Raw genomic sequence first — 13,085 nt, forward strand, 5'->3', positions numbered from 1 at the left:
GACCAAAAGTGCTAACAGTAAATACATGCAGCTTCTATGTCCAAATATAGCCTTTCTGCATTGTGCTACTGGAAATGAGAATGGGTGGTAAGCAGGTAAGAGAAGGGAGATGTGGTACAGGTGTGATGGAAGGGGGAAAAGGTTGTTGTCCACAGACAGCGTGGGGTAAGAGGACATGGGAACTGAATTAGATCAACGTTACCAATCACCAGTTAACCGTCACATGCTGCCTTTATTATTGACTTAATATCATAAATCAACTAACTTGTTTTTTAATCTAAGCATCATTATAAGAAATATATATGCAATTGCAAATTTGTTAATAACTACTTTTTCTAATACACACACATACATGTCACTATTAATATCTTTTAAAAGTTTATCACTATAGTACCTAAAATGATCTCATGTAGCAGCAGTGGGTTAAGTATCATACTTTGGGACACTGAACTAGAATTTGCAGATCCTATACAGAACTGCTCAGGGCTGAGAGAGAACCTAAAGGAAAGATGGTAAAATAAAGTAATATGTATGCTGTAGAGGGTCACATCAGAATGGGGTGAAAGGGACAGTTAAAGGGTCTGGAGTAGCTAAAAGCCATAAAAAGCAAAGGGGTCTCTGTTCCCCCCAGCCTGGGTATGCTAGAGATGAGGCTAGTACAGCAACCTAGTACCAAGGAATGACCAGAGACTCCTAGGTGAGTAGCCCATAGTCAGACCAGAATCCATCCAGAAGGAAGGCTCTTGTCTTTTTTCTGTTTCCTGGAGAAGTGTGCGTCTTTTTTGTAACAAACAAACAAACAAACCCCTTAACACTTTTCTTGTGAAGCAAATATGACCTCTGTTTGCTTCTTCATCCTGTCTCTGACACTGTATTTGACACTAAGGAAAGAGCAATAAGCACAGATTTTGACTGAACGCAGTGTCATCCTAATTATGAAGAGTTGGGAACATCCTGCAGTGGTGATATGTGAAATAAAGTGATATTAAAAAATTGTAGAATGTAAGATTTTAAAAAAAGAGAAGAAAAGGAAATCAAAGGCCACTGAGGCCTAGAGAATCATCTCTTTATTTGAAAATATTTGACTGAGATAATTAATTCAGAAGAACAGTAGCATTAATGCAACACAGTTTTTACAAAGCCTGGAAGTAATAGGTGGAACCATAGGAAATTGCCAAAATTTGCTGTTTTTGACCTACAGATGAGACAATTTCACAGGACTCAATCTATATACACACTATTTGGTTAACAGGTTAACAGTGTTTGCTTCAGAGGAGGGGAGTGAGACCAAGGGCAAGAGGGAAACACATTTGAATCCATACACCTCTGAATTATTATTATTATTTTTTTTACAAAGAACATGAGAGGAATACATTCATGTATTACTTGTTTTCACAACAAAAATCAATTACAACTAACTTTTCACAAATGGACTGAATTAGAAAATAGAAATTTCCTTTTTTTTTTTTTGAGGAAGAGTAGCCCTGAGCTAACTGCTGACAGTCCTCCTCTTTTTGCTGAGGAAGACTGGCCCTGAGTTAACATCCATGCCGGTCTTCCTCTACTTTATATGTGGGACCCATATCACAGCATGGCTTGCCAAGCAGTGCCATGTCTGCACCTGGGATCTGAACCGGTGAACCCAGGGCTGCCGAAGTGGAACGTGCGCACTTAACTGCTGCACCACTGGGCCTGCCCCCAAAACAGACATTTCTAATTGACATTATCTCAAGGCAAGTTTATTGTAATTACTGTGATAGTAAGCAGGATATACCAATAGACGTAGAGTGTACCTCTTGCTTCGGCTATCTTGGGTGGCTTTATTCCCTAGGATTGCTGGATGCTGGTGGGATCGTGCTGCAGGTGCCAATGGCAGTCAGTGGCAGTCGCCAGCTAGAAGGCAAGGTTACTTCAGCACATGTCTTACTTCCTTTAGGAGTCAATCTCTTCTTTTTATCTTCCTGAGGAGACTGGATTCACATACTGCACGTGTGTGTGGCTACATTCTAACAGAATACTCAACTCCCTTCTCACGTGCATATTCTTGATTTTTACGATTTTTTGCAAATTCATGTTTTTGTTCTCGGACAGACCAAAATCTATTTTTAGTTTGCAATCATAGCAACTATAGAAATAAAGTTTATTGATAGGTATTTTATTATCATAAACAGAGTTAGATTTAATAAACATTTTAACATAATATTTAAAAATAAAATGGGTTGAGGCCTGGCATATTGTGATATCAATAAATATTCTCTGCAAGTATTTTAGCTATAAAGAAACATTTCTATATTTTAATTTGAAGTTATATTATGTCAATCATTCTAACTCTGAATTACAAATTTATAAAACTGTAAAACTATGCAGTGATAAATTCTGTAAGGAAAACATAATAGGTGTCACTATATAAGGAGACAGATGTCCCTATATGGTACTATTTTTTTCAGGACAAATGAATGAAACATACTTGTCCCTGCAAAGTAAGTGATATTTAGGCAAACTCCAAGCACAAACTCTTGCAAACTTACATATGATAAAAAAATTCTAAGGAGATGCTTGCAATCATTTCTGCTAACAACGACATTTTAAAAGTCTTGGGGTAGAGAGTGGGGAAACTGTCAGCAGCTCAAGAGCAAGGATCCTCTAAAGGAAAATCGTATTTTCTGGGCTTTTAGATGGGCTAAGCAGAATGCATTCTTGTTTAGCCCTGCACTAGAGTAACACCATTATTAATTATGCAAACATTTTTTTTGGATGGGTAAAAGAATTTGAGAATGACTCAGCAAGAGATTTCAAAACCGAATACTCCACCTGCTTATTGAACGTGTTCTTTTCAAATCTGCTCTCTGTTCTGTGACCTGGGGCGAAAAGTTTGAGATCTGCTCGAGCGGGGAGGCCCCATCACTGTAGCGGCCTCTGAAAAAGCCTCAGTTTTGCCAGGAACATGGAATCAGTCAGTTCTATTTAGTCCTCCCATGCTTTTACTGTTAGGTTAAGTTGGAAATAGTTGATACTTCTGCAAGATTAGCCTCTAATTTTTCTTTAACAAACATGGAACCTGGTCAAATCCCCAAACGGAAGACTGGATCTACCTGTCAAAGGCGTGTGTGTGGTTACCTTCATATTTCTCTCTAGATGAGACTGTATGTTGATGGCAAATTGCAAAAGGGGGGGAATTTAAACGTTAAATGAGATGTAAAGGCAACAGAAAATTTTTTACAAGTCCCCGCTAAAGTGACAGTTCAAGATTTAGTCGGAAAAAGGAAGGCTTCCAGTCACCAGTCCCTTGGAAATCTGGGGGAGAAATCCTCTCACCTATTTTGGAAACTACTTGCAGATGTGGGGAAACCTCTGAATTGCTCACAACAGGGGTTTTGCAGAGATTTCCTCTGATTTTTTTTTTTCCTTCCCAATTTCCCACAACCTGTGTTTGTCTTGCGTCTGCTAGACCGACATGTGGTTTACCTCGCTGATCCTGCTGCCAGGTTTTACACACTCCCCTCCGAAGTCAAACAACCGACGCCGAAGGATACTGAGCAACTCTGGGCATGGGCGCCAGAACTGTCACAGAAAATTTGCTTCCCGAGTATTCTTTCCAACTTCCCTTCCTGCGCCCACGTGAGCCATAGCTCCAGCCCATCAGCAAGGTCTTAGCGTTTCCTGCTGCGGCAATCTGTAACTTGATTTCGGATTTTTCTTTTTTAATTGCAGTTCTGAGGATCTTAGTTCTTACCAAAACTTTGTCGGTTGGGGGACTTTGAAAGCAGTCTATTTCCTTACCTAAGTCGCGGAGGCTCAGACACTTTTCCTCCATTCCTGGGCTGCACTAAGGTTAAACAGCAGCAAAGGAAAGAAACACACATTCGCTGTTTATTTGGGGGGAGGGGAAGTAGAGATTTGCTGCTAAGTTATCACGATCCCTCGCGCCACCCCCGGTCTGGCGCTCTTTACTGACACGTACATCATCTATTAATTTCTGTTCGCGGACGCAGATACATAATATATCCATTTTTATCTTTAGTAAAATATAAATGGAATTGTCAGCGCGCTCGTGTCTGTTTGTTTGTATAAGGCTATCAAAAGAAGTCAGAGAGGAGGCTGTGGCCCGGATCCTGACCCTGATTGTATGAATAAGTAAGCAGGATGCAAGTGATTGGGTTAGATGCTGCGAAGATTTTTTTTTTTTCCAAGTTAGGAAGAGGGTAAAAAGACAGCCTGGGGGGAAAAAGGCGAACAGTGCATCCCCACATCCTCACACTTTTGCTCTCCTGGCTTTGCTGGCTTCTGCAGGCTTTTAAGGTCTCGCGGCGTAGACATGCCTGCCCCCCACCCCCTTCCTCGGTCTCCCCTTTCAGTTCAGATGTGCTGATGTGCAGACCGGATTCATCTTCCCGGAGCGGCGGCGGCGGGCGCAGGCGGCGGCGGTTCGTGCTCCACCGCCGGGTCCTGGCAGCGACGGGGGCGCGGCGCGGGAGCCGGAGCTCCGGTGGCAGCTGAGCCCGCGGGGCGCCGCTCGCCGAGCCGCGGCCGCGGGAAGTTCGGCCGCCAGAAGGACGACCTGGCAGGCTGCGAGCGCCCGCTCCGCGAGAGGCGAGTCTGCCCGCGGCTGCCCCTCCCCGCCTCCGGGAGCCGAGCTCCTTACCTGCCCTCCGCCCACCCGCGGGCCCCTAGCCAACTTCTCCCTGCAACTGGGGGTAACAGGCAGTTCTTGCCCTCTCTACTGTCCCGACGGCACCCGTATGTCTCTGGACACCTGAACACCCCGGTCCCGCCGAGGAGCCTCCCGGTAGGGAGAGGAGCACCGGTCCCCCTCGCCCCGCACATCAACGCGGACCGCGGACGCCTCACCTCCGGGTCCCGTCCCCTCCTTTTCCTCTAGGGGAGGAGGATGGGGCTGGAAACGCTTTCCCCGAGGATGCTCGTGTGGCTGGTGGCCTCGGGGATTGTTTTCTACGGGGAGCTGTGGGTCTGCGCCGGCTTCGATTATGATTACACTTTTGATGGGAACGAAGAGGATAGAGCGGAGACGATAGATTACAAGGACCCGTGTAAAGCCGGTAAGTGCCTCTCCAGGTCGGGACGGTGGCGCGCCGGGGACCGCGGCGCTGGATTTCCGATGAGTGGCGGTGGGAGCTCACCTGTTTCCTTCCTTCCCTCGCCGGCCCCTCGGCCGCCCCTCCTTCTCTTCCCCTCCTTTCCCTCTCCTCCCCACCCCCAAGTGGCAGCCGCCGCGGCCCGAGTTGACTGGAGTTCTGTGCTAGTGGGATCGGATGCCAAGCTCCCGTCTCCCAGTTTGGGAAAAACGTCGTAGAGTGCTGATTCCTCTCCCATCCCCCAGCAAAACGAAACAAGCCGTAAACACAGCTGGCTGCTGTAGGTTTTAAATCCCAACACTCAGTGGGCTTTCTGCATCTGGAGGGGACAACATCTCCTCTTTGTTCCAGGGCGCGGTTCCCCAGAGCTCGCCTGAGACCGAGTGGGCAGAGTTCCCCAAAAGGTGGGTGGGGATGGAATTGCTACCTCGGGACACCTTTGCTTCCTCTTTTGCCTGGGGTTTCAAGTTTGGGTTCCAGGCAAGGAGGGGACTGTGACGACCTTGGAAGCTCTCACGCTAGCTAGAATTCAAACGCAGTTGCCCATTTAAAATAAACCTTAGAGAAAAAATTTCAGGTTGCTACCCCATTCAAACTTGTGTCTTCCCTCCTGCGTACACCCCCGGGAACTGCAGTGGGACCGGCCCTGCCTGGAGCTCAGCTTCTCCTCCCCAGGTCCCGGATCGCCCTGGGACCCGCCCCTCCCCTCGGCGCGTCCGGTGCCTCTGCGGGTCTCTCCTCCCTCGCGGGGCGGCGCTTCCCTCCCGCCGCCTGAGGTCGGAGCCGCACGCGCCGCGGCCGGCGACCACGTGAGCGCAGCGCCCCAAGGCGCCAGCGCGCGCTCCGGCTCCGGCGGGGCTCCGGGAGCTCCTGGTTCATGCTCTGCTGATTTGAGATTGAGGTGACCCGAATTCAGTGTGGACTCTCGACTAACTTCGGAAGGAAGGTTACAGGGGTTGTTGGGCCGACTTTGTAGAGTTGTTTGTAAGCTGAAGGCATGTTCTGTCCCATCTCAAGAAGTTGGGCTTTGGCGGAGCAAAGAGGAAGGGAATGGGCAGAATACCAAAAGTACCCATGCCTCTCCAGTTGGTCGGTCTGTCACTGCGACTGCTTCCCGTCCAAAGCTAGGTAAATCTTATTCAGCCTCTTCTGGGCTTGAAGGAAGGAGAGGTGTATACAAATGAAGGAAGATGCTGGAAATCCCCTTTTTAAATTTGTACCTTTGATGGCACATTGTTCTGACAAGGAGGGCACGTGAGTTGTGCTGGCGTTACCAGATCCTTCTTGGTGCACCTTACTGCAGTTACTTATTCAAAACCCAGTAGCTTAGCAGAAACTGGTCAGTCTGGAACTCGGAATTCCGACAATTCAATTTTGCTTATATTTCCTCCTGTCACCGTTAACACTCAGTGTGTGAAGGCCACGGTTTCTTGGCCTTTCCTGATGGGGTAGAAGACAAGACGGTGTTCTGCCGTGGTGGGTGTCTAGTGCAGGGCAGCCAGAATTCAGGACTATACAACTCGCTACGCATGCTTTCTATTGAGAAATTTGTTTTGAATAATGTTTGGGTGAAAGTTGTGAGCTTTCTTGTTTTACGTAAGGTAGAAATGAACTATTTTCTTCTAAAGATTGTCTAGGAAAACATCTACTCTGATGCTCTGTTGTGTGAAAGACTCAACCAGCTATCAAAATGAGAAAACCAGGGCACGTGTGTACATTGGTCCGATTTCAGGAAAATAAAAGTAGTTTTCTAGACAAATTAAAGGTTTCTGACTTTTAAAAATCATTAACTTAAAATATGAATATTTATAAGAGGCATAAAAAATTAGCTAACATATTTTCAGAAGTTATGTTGTTTCAGGCTTATCTTCTGTTAGAAATTGTCCAGAAGCAGGTTCTGTGAACCTGCGTGGTTCTTTTTGTTCCTATTTAAGAATGTTTTCAGTTTTAAAATTTAAGTAGTTGTACTATGTGTATTGAAACACACCTCAAGCAGAAATATTTATTTTCCTCATCAAATAAACATCTAGGGCAAAAAAAAACCTCTTTAATAGCATGTACTTTTGTTTTTCCTTTAATACTGGTTTATTTTTGAACATAGCTGTTAAAGTTCAAACAACTAAAACAACTTTGAATGGATCATTACTGTAATCTTATTTTCTTCCCTGTCCTTGAGTAAGTAAAGAGTCATGCCTCTATGTGTGTGTGTGCGCAGTGAAAGAGAAGAATGGCCCAAGTTTCTTTGGTTGAGAAGTATGCCCAAAATCTGAGATCACTTTTTAAATTATCAACTCTGCTTTTTTTAATTTAGTGAAATGAAAGGCTTTAACTTACCCTCTTGGCCGAAGAGTGGCAGAATCTTAAGTGCCTCCCTTTTGGCACTGTATAAGACAAATAAAATTTGTAATAACAGGAAAAAAATTAAATAGTACATTGAAATCCCAAACAAGAGTCAAAAAAAGGTCACTAAAATGAGAAACATGAGGACGGCTATGTGAAATACAGCTACGCAAAAGCAGGAGAGGGTGCTCTCCAGACTCTGGGGTTCCTTTGATCTGCCCTTTCCAAAGACCACAGGGGAGGGCAGGGCCTTGACATAAAGTGCCCTTTGTGAACTCCTCTTAAAGGAGTCCTAATGATCCTCCAACTCCACAGTGGCTTGATGTCATAATGACTAACATAACTTTATGGTTTCAGAGCACTTTTGAGTACATTATTTCAGCTCAGCACAGCAGCCCAATATGGTAGAATATGTTAATTTTCCCGGTACAGAGATAGGAAAACAGATGCTTGGTGAGGTTCCACACGTTTGTTAAGATTACCCAGAACTTGATTCCAGGTCTCCTGGCTGGAGAGTCTGGCTGCATTAAACCACTACACTGCAGTCTTAGTTGGCCTTTTGGAGGCCTTTCTTGAAATGCAAACAATAGAAATTCGTCCAGATTTACCTGGAGTCTAGACAATAGAAATGCGGTTACTTTGATATCTGACATGAGTGAATGACTAAGAACATAGTTTCATCTTTTCCAAACCCAATTAGAATATAAAGTCCTTGAGGACAGAGGTCATAACTGATTTTTAATGTTTATCACATGGATGGATTACCACTATTAGGTATCTAGTATATTCTCAATATCTATAGATTATTAATATTGATCTTCGTTCCTTATCTACACATTTCTGTTCTAACCAAGAGCAGATGTTACCAAGGAGAAATATTCTTAATTATAACTTGTTAAACATTGTGCCATCCTTAATATATTTGTGAAACAATATAACTTGTATACTTATCAACTGATTTCAATTTCATGAAACTATAAAACAAAAAGGAAGTTTTGTGTTAATTTAATTGAATTTTGATTTAGAAAAACATTTTTGATATAAGAGAAAGTAGATGCAGAGCTGCATCTAGATTTATATAGCCATATCCATTAGGTTGGAATATAGGTAATTAATCACTCTATGTAAATAGATAGACACAGAGATGCAGATAATTCAAAGAAACGTCTGATTATCTTTCTTCCTCTGAGTACGGTCATCTGAATTTGCACTCAGATTTCTCTTACTCTCTCTAGTTCAGAAGGGTCCTGAGGGCCATTGGGCAGCTGATGCTGCAGAAAGTCATTCCCAAACGGAGGCTGAGGTGTCCTATGTCCTTGTTATACTGTACCAATAGGTGTTAATCTGAGTATTAATGTCTGTGAAGAGCCGAGGCAAATTCAGTGTGCCAGTTAATCTCTCACATTTGTCTAGAGATTACCTGGAAAAGCAGAGACCTGATAAATGAACTATGTGTGTATTCACAAATACCCTCCCCCCAACCCCCCCCTCCTCTCCCCCTCTCCTTCCCTCCTTTTCCTCCTCCCTCCCTTTCTTCCTTCGTTTCTCTTTTTGTATTTAAGGGGATATTAGGAAAGCTCAGGCAGTTAAATATATAACATCTAATAAGGGAGATTGGAGAAATTATTATTTTGAATGATGGGTAGAGGATGATAACACTGGGGAGGTAAAGTGTTAGTCCAGAAGGGTATCCTTATCCTCTTAGACAAGTGTGAGCACCCTGAAAAAAAGACTTCATCTTCTGAGTAAATGACTCGTTTTCTTGGAAAAAATCCAAGCATGTTAAAGGTTAGTGACTTGCAGGATTAAATTTGCCTTTTGGGTAGCATATGCAAGACTGTTTATGTGGAAATAGGCTTTTGGCATCCTAAAGGATTCTTCTTCCTGCTTTTCTTTTAACCAATGTCCTGGTGCCCTGGTATACTAATTCTTAGGATAATTTTCACTGTTTTTTCAGTAAGACCTTATCATTCTTTTGGTCCTCAATGTTGAATTTTTCAGCTTCATTGACAGCCTCCTAGACATGACATTTTAGAATTTGATGTTCAACACCATGTCTACTTTATGCCATCATGATATTAAATATCCAAACATATATTTCTTGGTCAGCACCTCTCAAGGTTGCCAAACCCTCATGTTAAAAATGCATTTCATAGAGCCGTTTCTCTTAGCCAGTCTCTTCTGTTTTAGTTTTCATTCCTCAGATCTTTTTTTTTTTTCTCTTCCTGTCTGTGGTGCCAACTTGGAAGTGGCCAAAATGCAATTTTTGCAAAAGGAATGGATAAGGCATTATATTCTGTATACTTGAATTCTCTTCTTCATTTGCCTATGGTAATTCTTTAGCCCTTGTCGTGGGGGCCCACATCCATTTTTGGCCCACAAATGGCAGTTCCTGTTATTAGATATGAATAAGATAGATTATTTTTTCTTAAACATATTCCCTGAGACTAAGCCAGCTCTAAAACTCTCTTTGGTTTCTTTGTTTGCATAGACAAGAGATTCTGAGATCTCTTGAGGTCTTCCCATTTTTTGTCTCTGTCGAAGGTAGTGTCATTTGCAAATTCAAAATCTAGCTGGAATCCTTTCTCTGAGGTTGCTTGTGTAAAAATTCATGGAATTCTTATAGTTTCCATTCTGGTAGGTGCTCTTTGAGCCCTACCTTCTCTGTTTAGGCCTCCTTAGTCCACAGTGAAACAGTTAAAAGTGTTTAAGAGCCTAGTGACAGCTTTTTGAAAAAGTTGATATATAATTCCACAGTTTTTCCTCTTGCTCTCATGATTGCTCACTTTTCTGTGGAAGTCTAATATAGTTCATGCATACTTTCTTTTACAGAAACCATATTGCCTTCCCCCATTGTATATGCATGAATCCTATTTTTGTATATCTTAGCCTTTATAACTTTCCTTAATTTAAAATTTAGACTCAACTTGCCTGTAGTTGCCATCATAGTCTTTGTTATCTTTAAGGATATTAGTCAGATTAATAATTCCTTAGGCCTCTCAAGCACTGAGTTTACTGGAAAGAGGTGAGCCCTTAAATTTTTCTAGAACTCAAATAGGTAGTATTGAGTGTAAGCGATTTACCATCATTTTTTTTTCTTTTTAGAATATTATCTGTTGTTTCTAATAGTACCTTAGACCCATCTGCTTAAAATACTTAAAACTGGGACCCTCCTTAAGCTTTTCTAAGAATGCTTAGAAAAGATAGAGGCAAATAATCCATTTAAAATGAGGCCTTGCACATCCTGCTGGGACCATCTGGTGTCTGGGGAGGTGGGGGGAAGGGGGCTGTGCTGTTCCCCTGAACTACAGGAAAGCCCCCTGCAGCATCTTGAGCCCACAGCTAGGCCTGGGCTAGGCCAGGGCTCAGGTGCCTGGCAAGATTCCTGGGGATGTAGGATTTCCTCTACTGGGGGAATTTTGAGGCCTCTTACAAGTTCTTTCATTTTCCAAGATCTGGAATTAATTGTGGATTTATCCTTCCTAAATTAAGGAGGGGAGAGTCCTCTCCTCAACCCTGGATACAGTAGAATGATTTAGCAATATGGTTTTAGTGGTTTATTTCCTTTAGTTATCTATTGAATAATGATACTTGAGGAGGAATATATATATAAAAAAATTTTATAGCCTCAAAGCTATGGAATGAATTAAATAGAATGTATTCTTTCCCAGAAAGGAGGAGGAAGGAATCCCTTGCTTATTTATTTAGTTCTTGCCAGTGTCAGCCCTGAAAATGGGATATTGACTATTAGATTTTGGGACATTGTGGGCTGGCTAATGGAATGCTTGTTTTATCAGCTCCTTACAAAATGTGTGCTAATCCTGTCAAGCCGTTCTAAAGAGCTCAACTATATATTTGTATTAAGAAGTATTGTAAATTAGGTGTTAATGAAATCCAGAAAGTGAACCAAGGAGGTGTTTGTCTTACTCAGCTCTTCTCCTGCAATTTACATGTATAGTTTAAGCTAAAACATTTGTTATTGATCGTATTAGAAAAAATGCAAACTTCCTTGAATGATAATTCTAAAAAGTTGAAGCTATACTTTAAGTAGGTCAAAAGTGCTTCCAAAGTATATTGTTTCTCCCAAACAAAATCTAATTAACGTATTAGTTTGCTACTCAAAGCATTCACTTCAGTGTTTAAAAAGGACATTTCAACAGTTTTTAATACACTACATGATTTTATAAATCGTGGGAGTAAGTATGGAGATGGAGAGGCAACCATATATTTATATCAGCATTTGATGTCTTCTGTGTTGTTGAACTTCCTATTGATGATGTTTAATTTGTGTGGTGGGGGAGGCAGAGGTGGAGGGGTAAGAGAGTGGAGTAGTTTCTTCATTCCTTACATTGTTCATCTATGTTAAACTGTCAGCACATGGACTGTGTACCACAGGGGTACCTTGAATGGCCCCTGGCCTGGTTGCTGATATCAGCGTCTTTTGAGCTTCCTTCTTTGGCCATGAGTGGATTTGAAGTGTTTATTAGGATAATCTCAGTTCTTGTACAGCGTTGGGAACCACCTTGGCATCAGTTCTATGGATCGACTATCCTGAAAGAATGGAGCTCCATTCTCTGCCTTGATCGTTTTGACCACAAATGCCTAGTAGTTGAGGGTTTGTGGTATTTTGTACTCAGGTTATTGTGTTATTAAGTATACCTCATTGCATGAAAGTTGAACCTTTAAAATACCCCAGGGAAGAACGTCATGCATAACTAGAAAACAGCCAAATGGAGAACTTTCAAGAGAGAAAATTCTTGGATCCCACATACCTCACATATCTAGGAAGTGCCTTCATGACTCATGTCAAAATAACATGGTTTGTATTTTTACAGTAAATATTTTAAATGGTCTCCTGTCTTCACCATATCCCCATCAATTAACACTATTGTTTCTTGTTTTGGACACATGAGGAAACTGAGATTCAGAAAGGTTCAGTGGCTGGGCTGTCATCACAGTTGTTAAGTTGTGAGAACTTGAACCGAGGTTCTGTGTTCCAGAGGTCTTTCTTTTTCTAAATCCCCTACACTGATTCTCCAGAATACAAATGTATTAAGAAAGGCAATTGAACTGACTGTATTTGTGCAGTGGGCATCCATCATTGTTATTTTCTTTAGTGAGCGTGCATCCTGTCTTCAACATTCTTGCATTTTATAATCCATACGCAGTATTGTCAGAGGAAGGCCAATAATTTCAATTGCATGGACTTTAGCGCAGACCCTAGTCCCTTTAAAAGATAATTTTATTTTCTTTTTGAGGAAGATTAGCCCTCAGCTAACTGCTGCCAGTCCTCCTCTTTTTTCTGAGGAAGACTGGCCCTGAGCTAACATCTGTGCCCATCTTCCTCTACTTTATATGTGGACGCCTACCACAGCATGGCTTACCAATTGGTGCCATGTCCGCACCTGCGATCTGAACCCGTGAACCCTGGGGTGCCAAAGCGGAACATGCGAACTTAACTGCTGTGCCACTGGGCCGGCCCCCTAAAAGAGAATTTTCTAAGAGTGGAAAGTTACAAATGAAATGTCCCAATTAGGTATGAGACAAATGAAAATGCTAAATAGTGTAGGGAGACACTGCTGTGTGTTGCTCCAAGTGTATAAATTGTGACAGCAGGCTTTCCATGTTAAGTAAGGCAGGAGTTGAATTGGA

General features: G+C 42.6%; 1 protein-coding gene across 2 annotated transcripts in view; it reads left to right on the forward strand.

The window, feature by feature from the left end:
* The first annotated feature begins 4,425 nt into the window (after positions 1-4,425).
* The window catches only part of TLL1 (tolloid like 1), a 192,258-nt gene continuing 183,598 nt past the window's right edge, over positions 4,426-13,085 (forward strand). Inside the window, exon 1 of one of the 2 annotated variants that reach the window (XM_046655576.1) lies at positions 4,426-5,057. In XM_046655576.1, coding sequence (XP_046511532.1) covers positions 4,889-5,057 — 169 coding nt within the window. In that variant the 5' untranslated portion in view covers positions 4,426-4,888. Of the gene's footprint in view, positions 5,058-5,959; positions 6,222-13,085 lie in introns of those variants that run through there. The other variant, XM_046655577.1, reaches the window with a different exon arrangement.

Source organism: Equus quagga, chromosome 3, assembly GCF_021613505.1.
Source record: "Equus quagga isolate Etosha38 chromosome 3, UCLA_HA_Equagga_1.0, whole genome shotgun sequence".
NCBI lineage: Eukaryota > Metazoa > Chordata > Mammalia > Perissodactyla > Equidae > Equus > Equus quagga.